The sequence below is a fragment of the Saccopteryx bilineata genome, chromosome 2, assembly GCF_036850765.1.
Source record: "Saccopteryx bilineata isolate mSacBil1 chromosome 2, mSacBil1_pri_phased_curated, whole genome shotgun sequence".
Taxonomy (NCBI): domain Eukaryota; kingdom Metazoa; phylum Chordata; class Mammalia; order Chiroptera; family Emballonuridae; genus Saccopteryx; species Saccopteryx bilineata.
In genome coordinates, this window is record NC_089491.1 from 66,679,798 (window position 1) to 66,693,779 (window position 13,982).

At 38.9% G+C, this 13,982-nt stretch overlaps 1 protein-coding gene across 4 annotated transcripts in view; it reads left to right on the forward strand.

Moving 5' to 3' along the window:
* Positions 1–11,207, forward strand: part of IL33 (interleukin 33) — a 73,257-nt gene extending 62,050 nt beyond the window's left edge. For all 4 annotated transcript variants that reach the window (XM_066257224.1, XM_066257223.1, XM_066257225.1 and 1 more), the window contains exons 5-8: positions 5,931–6,038; positions 6,581–6,631; positions 7,550–7,653; positions 9,271–11,207. In XM_066257224.1, coding sequence (XP_066113321.1) covers positions 5,931–6,038; positions 6,581–6,631; positions 7,550–7,653; positions 9,271–9,474 — 467 coding nt within the window. In that variant the 3' untranslated portion in view covers positions 9,475–11,207. The remainder of the gene's footprint in view (positions 1–5,930; positions 6,039–6,580; positions 6,632–7,549; positions 7,654–9,270) is intronic.
* The last annotated feature ends 2,775 nt before the right edge of the window (positions 11,208–13,982 follow it).

Consider the following 13,982-nt stretch of genomic DNA (forward strand, 5'->3'; position numbering starts at 1 on the left):
TCAGGAATATGGGAGAGCTTTAGGGTTAGGGGACCTGTAGAGGTTGAAAGATAGAATTTAGGAGGTTTGCTGATACAGGGTTTCAGATATTTCTGTTTCATGAGGGCAGGTTTCAGGGTTGATGTGTAGGGTTAGGTAGATTTTTCCAGTTGTCTGATTGGCGAAGGTCTGCATGCATTTCTGTAAGAAACTAGTAAACAAATGTAAGAGGCAGGGTTTAAAAGTTAGAAAAGTAAATAGGAGAGTGAGTGAACTAATGAAAGGCAATAGTAAGATGCCCAGTTTGTGTGAAACCACTGATTTCATGTTTACGAATTTGCTGGACTTCAGAAAGAGAGAGAGAGAGAGAGAGAGAGTAAATAGGAATAAGACAGGGCAGTGTTGCTAGTCCCCTTGTCCCTAGATCTACTTTTGTAGAGATTTCTAAAGCAATAAGAAGAGAAATTACCTGTATAGCTTGTTTGGTCCTTACATTGATGGATAGTGTATTAGGAACTGGAAGAGGCTCATGGGGTGGGATTAGGTTGATATTTAGGGTGAGATAGATTAGGGTACAGGTTTTTGTCTAATTAGTATGGAGATGCAGATAGGTGTTGGTCCCACACGAGTAGAAAGTTCCTGATTTGGTGAGGCAGGCTGAGAGGTGAATAGAGAATAGAAGGACAAGGGGTCGGTTTTGTTTCTCTGTTTCTGAGGTCCAGATGGTCAGGGTGGAGCAAAGAGTCATCCTAATAAGTGGGGAGGGTAGAGGATTGTTAGCTAGGGTGACTGATTAAACATTCTTTGAAAACCAGTTTTCTGACTGTACAAATTCTTTTTTCTCGGTACAAATCTCCTACAACCTGCACAAACCTTCTATAACTTACATAAACCTTCAACTTTCATGCACTTTCTTATCCAGAAATAACTGGCCTTCATAATAACTTGCTTTTCCTTTTTCTTTCAAAAGTATTTCCATACCTTATACCTTCTATTATCAAAACAATACAATTCCTTTCTAGTCAGAACTCTTGATTTAAAAAATTTTAACCTCTAGTGACAATCAAGTTGACTTTCTTTTTATCCTAGTTTCCCTTTTCCCAAAGCCTGACTAAAAGAGTCCTTAGTTTTTACATATATTTGCCATACATAGACCAACCAGCTTCAGGTTTGTGATTGGAGTAAGGCATTTTGTTTTTCTATTTTAGCAGCAGTGGGAGTTGTCAGGATCATGGTGTGTGGACCTGTCCATGTGAAAGTCAGTCCTTGGGTGATGTAATGCTGGAAGTGCCTCTTGGACAGTGTTTGAACAGTTTGCTGAGTGACCTATAAAACCTGCAAGTACTTAGGGAAAGGGTGTTACATTTCTACACTTTGCAGTTAGAGTTTAAGTCCTAGTGACCACTGCTTCTAGCTGGGATTAGCAGCAGGTCCCAGCCTACAACAGGCATGGGGCATTGAGACAAGAGGAACAAAGGAGATACTAAACATTAAATAAAGCAATAAAATCAGACTGTCAATACCCACAGTAGAGATCTTTGAGGGATAAATAAAACTTAAATATTCAGGCAAGGCATAGTAGATGGCCCTTGTGTTTACAAGAAATGAGATCAGTTTATCTGCTACTTGGAAGAAATACCTTAGGCTCATGAACAATGTCCTTGGGCCTTCAGTGGCAATTCCCAGCACGCTGGGCAAGGTCAGGTCACAGGTAGCTGGAGCAGGGCTAGAAGAGACTGAACCCTCCCTCCATGGAGCAAGGGGGCAGCTTACCTTCTCATGTCCCTCTTTCCACAGCACAGGTGTGTCAACCGGTGGGGCCAGGAAGCCTGGCAGGCTTCATTCAGTTCAATGACCTTTCTTTCCACTCTGGAGTAGGGCGCTGATGGAATGCTATGAAACCCCTTAGAGCGCTGGAGCCAAAAGTTGGTATTTCCTGCCTTCTTTTGGGCCTTATTTGCCTTTTCTGTTACTTCTTTGGTCATTATAGATATAGACCTTAAAAGCCATGCTCAGAAGATCTCACTGAGGGGCTTGACTAAGAGCAAAATTGGAAATTCAGTGTTTAAAGAAGCCTATTAGACTGAGGAAAGAAAAGATTTGATCTGTAGTGGTAGGTGGTTGGAGACTGTGGAGGGTCTGAGTTTGATCTAGGGTGAGATTTCAGGTGGTGGGGGTTAAAGTAATGCCTAGATAGACTAGGGACTGAGAATAAAGTTGAGCCTTAGCAGAGAAGACAGGATAACACTTCATAGCGAGGAAGTTAAGAAGGGTGGTGGTGAGTCTCCTTGAGGCAGGCAGGGAGGGGCTGCAGAGGAGTAGGTTATCTACATATTGTAAGAGAGTACTAGTTTTGAGATTGCATGCTGCTAAACCCTGAACTAGTGCCTGCTGAAACAGGTGTGGGCTGTTTTTGATCCCCTGGGGTAAAATAGTCCATGTAAGTTGCTGGGCTGCATTAGTGTCTGGGTAAAGGCAAACAGAAAGTAAGAGTCAGGGTGTAGAGGAATGGTAAAGAAGGCATTCTTGAGGGCTAGGATTGTGAATGAGTGGTGTTTGAGAAAATGTGTGACAGTAATTTACAGAGATTAGGGACTACTGGATGGAGGGGAATTATTGCCTCATTGATTAGGTATAAGGCTTGTACGAGGTGATAAGCTCCTGAAGGTTTTCAAACAGGAAAGATGGGGGTATTGCAGGGAGATTCCATGGGGATGAGTAAACCTGGTTTATGAGGTGGGTAATTACTGGTTTAAGGCCTTAGAAACAGACACAGTTACACATTAAACAAAGACTTCACATATTATGAATAAAGGAATTTAAATGAGCGCGCTTTACTTGTTTCAATTCACTAGAAATATTTTCTGACAAACAATGAGACAAGACAGATTACTTACTCACATAGCTTAATATACAATTCTGTTTTTTAAGTTTTTCGAGATGGCAGGGAGTTGCCAGCAAAGAGGGGAGGAAGAGAGAAAGCAGACGGATGGATAGTGTGAGCAGCTGGATGGAAAGAAGGAGAGTCAGATTCTGCAGGAGGAGAGATGGAGGTTAAAGTATTGGTGTGGCGCCACATGGTCAAAGGAGTCAAAAGGACTTAGAGCTCTGAGGAGAGAGGAGAGGGCGAGGAGGAAAGAGGCACAGTCACAGTTTGTAAGGAAGGAGGAGGGGTCGGAGAGGAGACAGAACTGCAGTTTGTAAGGAGGGAAGAGAGGTCAGAGATGAGACAGGCACAGCTTCTAAGGAGGGGGGAGGGGATGAAGAACACAGTGGAGAAGGGAGAGGCCCCTGTCCAGCAGGGGAGGAGAAAGAGAGACTGGTGAAATGAGAAAACAGGATTTAGTGAAGGGAAGGGCTTTCTGGAGGGAAGAGACTCCAGCAAAAAGATTTGCTGAGAGACTAGAGAGGGGTCCTGAGAGAGGGGTGCCCCGGGGGTCAGGCAGGAGAAGGAGAGAATTTGGGAGTCCGCGGAGAAGGAAAGATTAGGAGCAGAGGTTTTAGGTGAGGTTTCTTTGGCCCAAAACGGCCTGCATGTGGAACAGAAGGTACAGAAATTAAGGACAGGAGAGAAGGGAGAAGAAAGCCAGCACGTAAGGAATTTCTGATGCCCTCCCCGTCCGGTGGCAGAAATTGTCAAGATGTCTTAGGATATTGTAATTGAATGTCCCGTTTTCAAGCCAATGTGAGTCATTGTCTAGTCTGTACTGAGGCCATGCCGTGTTAGAGAAGAAGATTAATTTCTTCAGTTTGAGGTCTGAGAGACCAAGTTTGGTGAGGATTTTTATGAGACATCCTAGAGGTGTCTGGTCGGAAGGCTTAGACTCTGAAGAGCCCATAGTGGAGACAGGTGAGCAAGAGGGGGTGTCCCTGCCTTTTGTCACTGTCCCAAGAGGAGATAATCTCCGTGTGGGGGAGTCGTCCCTGATAGAGGTCGTCACCACCTGTCAGGGAGCTCCGAGGACGAGAAGTCCGAGAGAGTGGAGAGGTTTGGCTAGGCGCCTAGTCTTCCGTGCAGTCCACTGAGACTGAAAGTCAAACCCCTCAAAACGTGAGGCGTGTCAAAGAAAACCGTCTGACCAGAAAGGGGTGTTTTTAGAGAGAAATTTAGAGGCCAACCGGGGAAGGGGAAGGGAGAAACTCCTTACCTTCTGGTCCAGCAGGGGTTCAGGACAGGGTTAGACTGCTGGCCAATCAACCCACAATTACATGTCCAAACAGAATCAGGGAGTAAGCCTCGGACGAACTGCCACTGCCCATTGCTTCCCTGGTTGTAAGTTTGGACGGCAAAGAGGGATCGTCCAGGCAGTTAGTACCCTGTCCTGGATTTTAGCACCAAATGTTGGAATCCATGGGAGTCTGAAAGACCAGAGTAACAGGCTTTATTGAAAGGAAGAAAGGAACCCTGCTGGGCACTTCTCCTGGGGGAGAAGAGCACCGGTTACAGACTAGGGGCCAGTTATATAGTGTTTCGGAGAGCCTGAGGGGATACTGAGGCAAAAGTCCTGGTATGTCCGGAATGCTCCTCCTTGGGGGGCTTCGAGCATGTGGGTGTTGAACCAAAAGTCCTGGTATGTCCGGAACCCCTCCTTGGGGCGGTTGTCACCTTTTTGGAATTCCTTTGTCTCAGGGTCAATAGTCCAGTAAGGGTGAGGTCTGACAGATAAGCGGAACAGCAAGAGGGCAGTTTGGAATTCACGTATCTATCAGTTAAAATGGTTTTAAATTGCATCATCTACTTGAGCAAATAAGTCCAAGTTGATGGTGACTATCAAGAAGTAGAGATCATTAAGAAACTTACTGGGAATTGTATGTTACCATTATAAGCTATACGTCTTAAGTTTCCGGAAGTATACTGAAATTTCTCACTAAATATTTTTAAATTATTTCACTTTAGAATATTCTTCTTAATATTTTGTATATTTTCTTAGCATAATTCTAGACTATAAAGAAAATATTTTTGGCCCTGGCCGGTTGGCTCAGTGGTAGAGCATTGGCCTGGCGTCTGGAAGTCCTGGGTTTGATTCCCGACCAGGGCACACAGTAGAGGCGCCCATCTGCTTCTTCACCCCTCCCCATTTCCTTCCTCTCTGTCTCTCTCTTCCCCTCCCACAGCTGAGGCTCCATTGGAGCAAAGGATGGCCCGGGTGCTGGGGATGGCTCCATGGCCTCTGCCCCAGGCACTCGAGTGGCTCTGGTCACAACAGAGCGACACCCCGGATGGGCAGAGCATCGCCCCCTGGTGGGCGTGCCAGGTGGATCCCAGTCGGGCGCAGGCGGGAGTCTGTCTGACTGCCTCCCCATTTCCAGCTTCAGAAAAATACAAAAAAAAAAAAAATCTTCTCTAGGACCCATATAAGTAGTTCCTAAATCTACTTTAGTTTATCCCAGTATGCCAGTGAAATATTATTATTTTCTATGTGTATTGGAAGTTTAATAAAAAAGTTGGGAGTACTGGTCTAAGTATCTGTTATTTAGCCAGAGGACAGAATCGAGTCAAAACTGTATTCTTTAGGACTGTTGGAAGTCTCAGAGTAACTCCACACCTTACAGATGTATTTATTTGTCCATATCTATTTAAATACTGTCCCTTCTTGCTCACAATAGGCCATGAGTAGCCAGGAAACAGAGGTTTCTTCAGACAGTGTCTGTCACTTTTCTAGTTTCTTTCTCCCTATGAAGACCTCTCATAAACATACTAGCATGGCCTCCTGTGGCCTTCATGCAGAAAAGTAACATCTTTAATCCCATTCAAATGGCACACTTAAACTTTTGAGCTATGTTAAGCTTGCCCCAAAGGCTTTCATCTACGCAACAGTGATAGACAAAGCACAGTTCAAATTTAAAAATAAATAAATAAAAGCTTTGAGGAGGAATTTTTTAATTGCTAAAAGATTGTTTATGAGAATAAGTTTTTGAATTCTTAACGAGACGATTTTCACTTGTTACAGAATGTTCTGTTTCTCTGAGCACATACAATGATCAATCCGTTACTTTTGCTTTTGCTGATGGAAGTTATGAAATCTATGTTGAAGAATTGGGAAAAACACAAGGGAAAGGTAAAATATTTTCTTTTGTTTATGATGATATAATGCTAACTAATAAGTAAAAAATAAATTTCCCAAACCATAAACAATGGATTAACTCAGACATGGCAAGTAGATTTTATGCTGTGTGCTATCTCCAATGTATTGGCAATGAATGCCTGAATATCACCGAGTTAAGAAGAATTCAGAGGCTTACTCAGGTTTCATCAGGAAAGGACCCTGATTTTGAAAAGTGGTATCTATTATGATAGATTGAAGAAGGACCATACATATCTGATATCACTAAATTGCCTACTAAATCTTTCCGACCTTATCAATGTCACCGAAGTAAAATCTCTATAAATGAGTATACCAGTGCTATGAAAAATATTTTAAATATTTTATCTAGAATTCATCAGAGCATATCATACATTCTGAGACCTTTCTCAAGACCACAGAATTTTTTCTTTTGTTAATATACAATAAAAGAGCAAGATCTTTTCTGATATCATGTGTATGTTGGAAGTGAAACTTTTTGATAAATCACCAAAGGACTTTTATGCATTCTCTTTCAGATGAGGTGTTATTCCGTTACTATGATTCACAATCCCCTGTACAAGGAAGAGGTAATTTGGAGGTCTGGGTCGCTGTAATTTTTGAATTCTTAAATTTGGGCAAAGATAAATCCCAAAATTCTCCATGGGATAGGAAGGCAGCCTCAGATGGTTCTCTCCAGCCCAAGCTCATCGTAAAATCTTGCATTCTTAGAGGATTTACTCCATCCCAACTTTTGCAGTTTAATAAGATTAAGGTTTGTCTATATTTAACAGAGACCCGAAATAATAGTGGCTTAAGCTACATAAAACTTTATTTCTGTCTTAGTCAGGGCTGGAATGACAGCTCTGTTGAACAGCTTGTCCAGAGACCCAGCTCCTTCTCTCTTTGACCAGACAAGTGCAGGGCTCTGAACCGGCAACCTCAGTGTTCCCAGGTCGACGCTTTATCCACTGTGCCACCACAGGTCTCCTTCTCTCTTTGTAGCTCTGCCAACACCTATATGCTTGAAAATTATTTGCCACCATGACAATGGATGACAGAGGAAGATGGGTACATGTATTCTTTTTCCCTTTAAGGACACAACCTGAAAGTTGCACCTGACATTTCTACTCACCTCACAGAATTTAGTCACATTGCTATACTTAGCAACAACAACAAAAAAGGCAGGCTGGGAAATATTCTTTTATAACACAAGAAAAGGAGTTGAATGTTAGGAGACAACTGTCTGTGGCTATACATTAGAGTCACAATTCTACAATTAGAAAGCATATAAGGAAAGTAACCTCTCTTCTTCAAGAGGCTTAGAATTATCTTCCACTTGTTCAATGATTTTATAGTTTCATATAGTGCAACTACTTCTAAGAGACATGTTGCTAAATGAAGTAGTTATTTTACATGACATTTTAGACTCATTTTCTGGGTGTTAAATTTAAATTAAAATGAGTTACTATTTTTAAGTTTATAATGTACATTTTTTTCATTGCAAGGTGATCATATTGATGGTCATGGTCGTAGATTAATGGTAAACCTGAGTCCTACAAAAGACAGAAACTTCTTGCTGCATGCCAACAACAAGGAGCACTCTGTGGAGGTAATAGAAATATGCACTTAAAACAGTCATGATTGTACCATTCATTTATGCAAATTTGGCTGTTTGGGGGGAAAGCTGGGCTCTGCTGGCAGTACTGCATCATCTGGGAGGATATTAGAAATGCAGACTTTTAGGCTCCTGCACAACTGAATTAGAATCAGCATTTTAACAACTCTCCAGGAGATTCGAATGCACATTAAAGCTGGAGAAGCACTGCTATATAGAATGTTCTCAAATCCTTCCTTTTTGGCTTTAGAAACTATTGTGTTTCTTCCAGGAATTGTTTCTTGTAAAATATAGTTTTCTTAGGCAAATGCAAAAATAACTTTATATTCTAAACCTGCTAAAGGGAAGGTCGTAAACATTTCCACATGCCGAGATTTATGGATAGCATAACAATCTGCCATATTTCCCCATGTAAAAGACACACCCTTTTTTGAAAAATTTGAAGCCTAAAAACTGAGTGTGTCTTACACAGTGGCTGTAGATTTTTTTTTACTTGCATTTCCTTTTTTGCACTTGTTTCTGTGTTCATTGTTGAAGACAGTGACTCGTCATCAGACACAAATGAGGACAAGCTAATGGATGGGAGTTTTGACAGTGATGAGGAGTTGTATGAATTTTATGATGAATAAAACTTGAGTTCAATAACTTTATGTAATACATTTTTTTTTTTCAAATTTCAGGCCCCAAAATTAAGGTGTGTCTTATACATGGGAGTGTCTTATACATGGGGAAATATGGTAGATTCTAATCATAGGATTCTTGTTAGTAAATGGCAGTATTATATGGGTCATGATGAAGAACTATAAACATCTTAAAAAAACAAAGAAGCCAAAGGTGGAGACAAGAAATAAAAGATGAGAGTATAAGATAGAAGATAAATTATAAAAATATACAAAATTATAAAGCTAATTCATACAGCCATGTAAGATATTAACATAAACACTAGGTAGTAACCAGCATCTCCGTTAACAAAACATTCCTAAGTATATATAACAGTGTAGGGCATATATAAGTACTCAATAATAAAAGCTGAGCCACACAGAACCCTATTATATATCAAGCACTATGCTAAATGTTTTACAAATACTAGCTTATTTAATTCTCACAGTAACTCTATGATAAATTTATTGTATTGGTTGTGTATTGTTGTGTATAAACCATCCCCAACACTTAGTGGCTTAAGATAATAATCATTCATATCACTCACATGTCTGTGGGTAAGTTAGGGGTTGACTGATTTAGAAAACTGGTTAGACAAAAAAATTGAGGCATGAGAAGTAAAGCAATGTGCCTAGGTTTCAAAGATAATACGTGGCAAAAGGGGGGTATAAATCCAGAACTGTTGCATCCAAATCCAGTCATTCTAAACTATATGTCTCTCAAAGCATACTGACAACCTGTGAATCAAATCAAATCCTCCCATTTCACCCCCTCCCATTTCACACCCTCCCTTTCCCCATTTTACCTCTCCTATTTCCTATTCAGTAAGTAGCTTTGTTAAAAATACCAAGTTGTAAGTAATTATTCCCCTTTCGTTTCTAACACAGGGATGTGAAGTTGACTCTGGACTTCTTACTCACATATTGGTTGCTCTCTCTCTTGTTTCCTCAGCTCCAAAAATGTGAAAATCCATTGCCAGAGCAGACCTTCTTTTTCCTTCACAAGTATCCCTCGTCCTCCAAATGTGTTTCATTTGAGTGTAAAAGCAATCCTGGAGTGTTTATAGGAGTAGAGGATAACCATCTTGCTCTAATTAAATTAAAGGACCAAAATGAGCAATTAAGAAGTGAAAATATCAAATTTAAACTCTCTTAAACTGATGGAAAGCTGTGGGTCCTAGGTTGGGCTGCCTACATAACTACCTTTAAAGAAATTGTTTAAAAAGAGAGAGAAAAATAACTTCTAAGGGAAATAGAGAGTGTTTAGCATGCTGTGGAATGTTTCTCTCATTACACTGAAAAAATATATTTTTGTAATCTTCAGTTTTTTTAATTTCCCTCTGTATCACTGTATATATGATACATGTATTGGTATATTAAGTTGAGCAATGGTAAAGAGACCTGCCAACATTCTGAAGACATACAGACATTTACTTGTTTCTACTTTCAGTCCAGAAAAAACTTCATATTTAGAGCTGAGACCACTGGGGAGAAACAAGGGCCTTAGCCCAAGTCTCATTTTAGGCAGAGACATATTTTAAAGAGCTACAAAGGGACATAATTTTTCCTGGTTCCAAACAATAGGCTCCAACACTGGAGCTGCTAGTAAAAACCCAACAAGATGCTACATAGATTGACTATTTCACAAACACCAAGTTTGTAGATGCCCAAAATTTTAGACACCAACATGCCAAGGCCAATAATATAAGTATGTTTAAAAGGCAAAGATAATTTAAAATTAAAAAAAATAAACCCAGTATTTATAAAGTGAATAATTTCACCTCTAATTGTTTCATTTAAAATTTTTTGCTTCTTATACACAGAGTTGACTATAAAGCAAGGCATTCTTACACTAAGAAGTGAAATTAATTTTAGTTCATAGAATTGGAATTATTAGGAATAGCTAACAAACTAAAACATTTTTGTGTGAAAAAGCACTGAGCCACAACATAGGTTTGGACATCCAAGTACCATGGTGGGACCAGAAGTCCAAGACCGGACACTAAATTAATATCACAATTTCAATAACTGGCTATCCATGTTTGTGGCATACCATATCCTTCTGACCCAGGCTTCCAAGGGTCAATGACTTTTGAGATCCTTGCTACACTGGACAAAATTTCTTCTAATCCATTATTCCTATGCATGCAAGTCTTTTTGTTGTCCAGCTTCCAATAACCCTACTTACTATGAAATATTCATTTGATTTCTGTTTTACCTTCATTTCTTTTGACCACTGTGTTCTTGACATACCTGTGGTACCCCTGAGCTTCATTTCCAAATCTTCTGACATCTTAATGTAAATGCCTTTATTCTGCTTTGTCTATCTGGTGTTGTAAAATTTTATATAAACCTATTGATAACAATATTTTTTATTAAACATCATTGTGTTTTATTGTTATTAAGGTAGTAATATAATTTATATTCAAAAATGTTTTCAAACACTAATATTAGTTTTGCCTTATCTTAAGGCCTTAACGATGTCTACTACAATCTTTCATAGACTTAAATACTAACAATAAATGATAAGCATAGTAACAGAGTATTTATGAAATATGACTTTTTCTAAAACTACAAGCCTTTTGATTTCTAATTTGTTGAGATCTTTGGATATAATTGCTGGTGGAACATAATGTTAAAGAGGCTGATAAATAATGTATAGAGGCAAACAAGTGTAGAACAATCTTTATTACTTTTTTCATTACTTTATCAATAGTTTATCATACATACAAAAATAAAGCAGAATCTATTGTATATAATCCCTTCTAAAAAACACTAAATGTTGACCATGTACATCTGTATGATATACTTAAAATGATTATTATTAAGTAACCATATATATTCATTGCATTGTTTATATTCTTGAATAAACTGTATTTTTCAAAAGTATGTAAAGCCATGTGATTTTATCATAAAATGGCTCAATATTCTGAAATTCTTAAATGAAACTAAGCATATCTCAAAACCACCAATACAGGTATTGCTATTTGGAATAGGTAATTTGTCTGATATTTTTGGTGATTCAAAACTAAGAAAGATTTTCCAGAGTAGGAATTGTATCTTTTTTACCTTTGTACCCCCAGTGTTCACCATCGTGACTAACACGTAGGAGATATTCAGTGACTTAAACTCAAGATCAAATAGCATTAGAACTTTAACCTGAGACTTCTGACTCCTTGTTTAAATACATTTCAACCTGGCTATCTTATTTTCCATGTTTAATATTCCTCTTTTTAAAAAAAAAATTTTCTGCCACCACTATAGTCAGTATTATTTAATTAAAATATTCAAATGTGTGGTGGCCTTTTGTCACTTACTTGCATGCATTCTGATGGTCCATAACACACATTAATGAAAGAAATCCATCCATTTTATTGTATCAGAAATGACAATATGTCAAAACATATTTTCCCTCATTTTATTTATATTTATTGAATTTTTATGTATTTATGGAATATCTTGAAATGTTGTCAAGAAAAATTTACTAGAATGAGTAAAGTTATTTGGGATAGAAAAAAACCCACTCTGAGAATGGAGATTTGGGGATTTACAAAGAAAATCAGTAATTTAATTAGAATGCAACAGCTTGATTAAAGTCTTAAAAAATTGATTCATAATTTCCACATCAGCAGCACAAAACAAGCCAAAAACAAACAAACAAAAAACCCCACAAAATAATTTCAGTCTTTGTACCTCATGCTGAGAAACTGTATGATAGATAAATCTTAAGCTGGGCTACTCCAGTGGGAGTTGAGACAGACTTGTCCCAAAATTCATTCTCCCCTCATATATTATCATTTTTATAATGGCTCAGAAATCTCATCATCCAGCAGCATTTAAATACATGTCATGTATACTGGACTCTGCTAGGCACCATGAAAGCACAAAAGAAACCTAAGCTATGCTCCTTATCCACATAGAACATAAAACATGTACAATATGTTTTGAAACTCCAACTCTGCAGTACACAGTTACACATAGGTGAGAGAGATCAGTGTATGTTTCTCCTTAAGGAAAGAAATAAGACTGAATTCTCTATTGCCATATACTAGTACCTACCCCTGATCTATTCATATATCCGTTCTCAAGGTCATATTAAATAGGTTCCTTTTGCAGCTCTCAGGCAAAAGGGAGTAAATTCAGTTGTTCCAAATCTCAATAGCCAGGGTTTGGGGCTAGGGGACTTAGGAATCTGAGCAATGAATTCACGAGATAAAAGTGAAAGCTAATTGGTAGAGATAGAATCAAAGAGCTATTTCCTGTTAAGGTGCCAAGATGATGAAACACTTGTTCAAGTCCAATCACAGTCCCTAGTTCAGAGGACATTTCCATAAAGAGAATGCAGAAGTCATTGCCCAGAACATTAGTAGCTTGGTTTACTACTTACTTTACTTAGTCTATGCAACTTCAATAAATTATGTAAACTATCTCAATCTTTGTCCTTTATAAAATGAGGAGGTACCAAATGTTGTAGTAACTTACCTAATACCCATTACCACCAACCCTATTACTTTACCAGTAGAACCTCCTTTTGTCCCGGGAAGCAATATGCCCAACTAAAAATACACTCCTTCCCAGACACCATGCAGTTAATGTGGTAATCATTTGACATTTTTCTGGACAATAAAGTATAAACAAGATAATAGTTTAAGAAAAACTTTTTTAAAGGAGACATAGTCAACTAGCATGCCCTTTTTCAGTCTTTTACCCTGAGGTGATAAGCATAATGACAAAAGTCTAAACCAGGGGTAGTCAACCTTTTTATACCTACTGCCCACTTTTGTATCTCTGTTAGTAGTAAAATTTTCTAACCGCCCACCGGTTCCACAGTAATGGTGATTTATAAAGTAGAGAAGAAACTTTTACTTTATAAAATTTATAAAGCAGAGTTACAGCAAGTTAAAGCATATAATAATAATTAGTTACCAAGTACTTTATGTCGGATTTTCGCTAAGTTTGGCAGAATAAATCTTTCTAAAACAACTTACTATAGTTAAATCTATCTTTTTAAGTTATACTTCGGTTGCTCCGCTACCGCCAACCATGAAACTGGAATGCCCACAAGTGGGTGAGGGACCAGGTTGACTACCACTGGTCTAAATATTAAAAATGGGGTTGGGGTGGGGAGTAAAGAGGACAAATAATGGTGACAGAAATGATTTGACTTTGGGTGATGGGAACACAACACAATCAACAGTTCAAATGCTATAGAGATGTTTGCCTGAAACCTATGTATTCTTACTGGCCATTGTCACCTCATTAAATTTAATTTCTAAATAAAGATGGCAGAAGGAAAAGATGGAAGAGCTCTGGTGTAGTGAATAATGTTGGTTTTCTGTCCAAATCCCCTTGGATGCTGCCTGGCCAGGCAGTAGTGCAATGGATAGAACGTCGGACTGGGATGTGGAGGACCCAGGTTCGAGACCCCGAGGTCGCCAGCTTGAGCGCGGGCTCATCTGGTTTGAGCAGGGATTCCACCAGCTTGAGCCCAAAGTTGCTGGCTTGAGCAAGGGGTTACTCGGTCTGCTGAAGGCCCGCGGTCAAGGCACATATGAGAAAGCAATCAATGGACAACTAAAAATTGGTGTCGCAATAAAAAACTAATGATTGATGCTTCTCATCTCTCTCTGTTCCCATCTGTCTGTCCCTATCTATCCCTCTCTC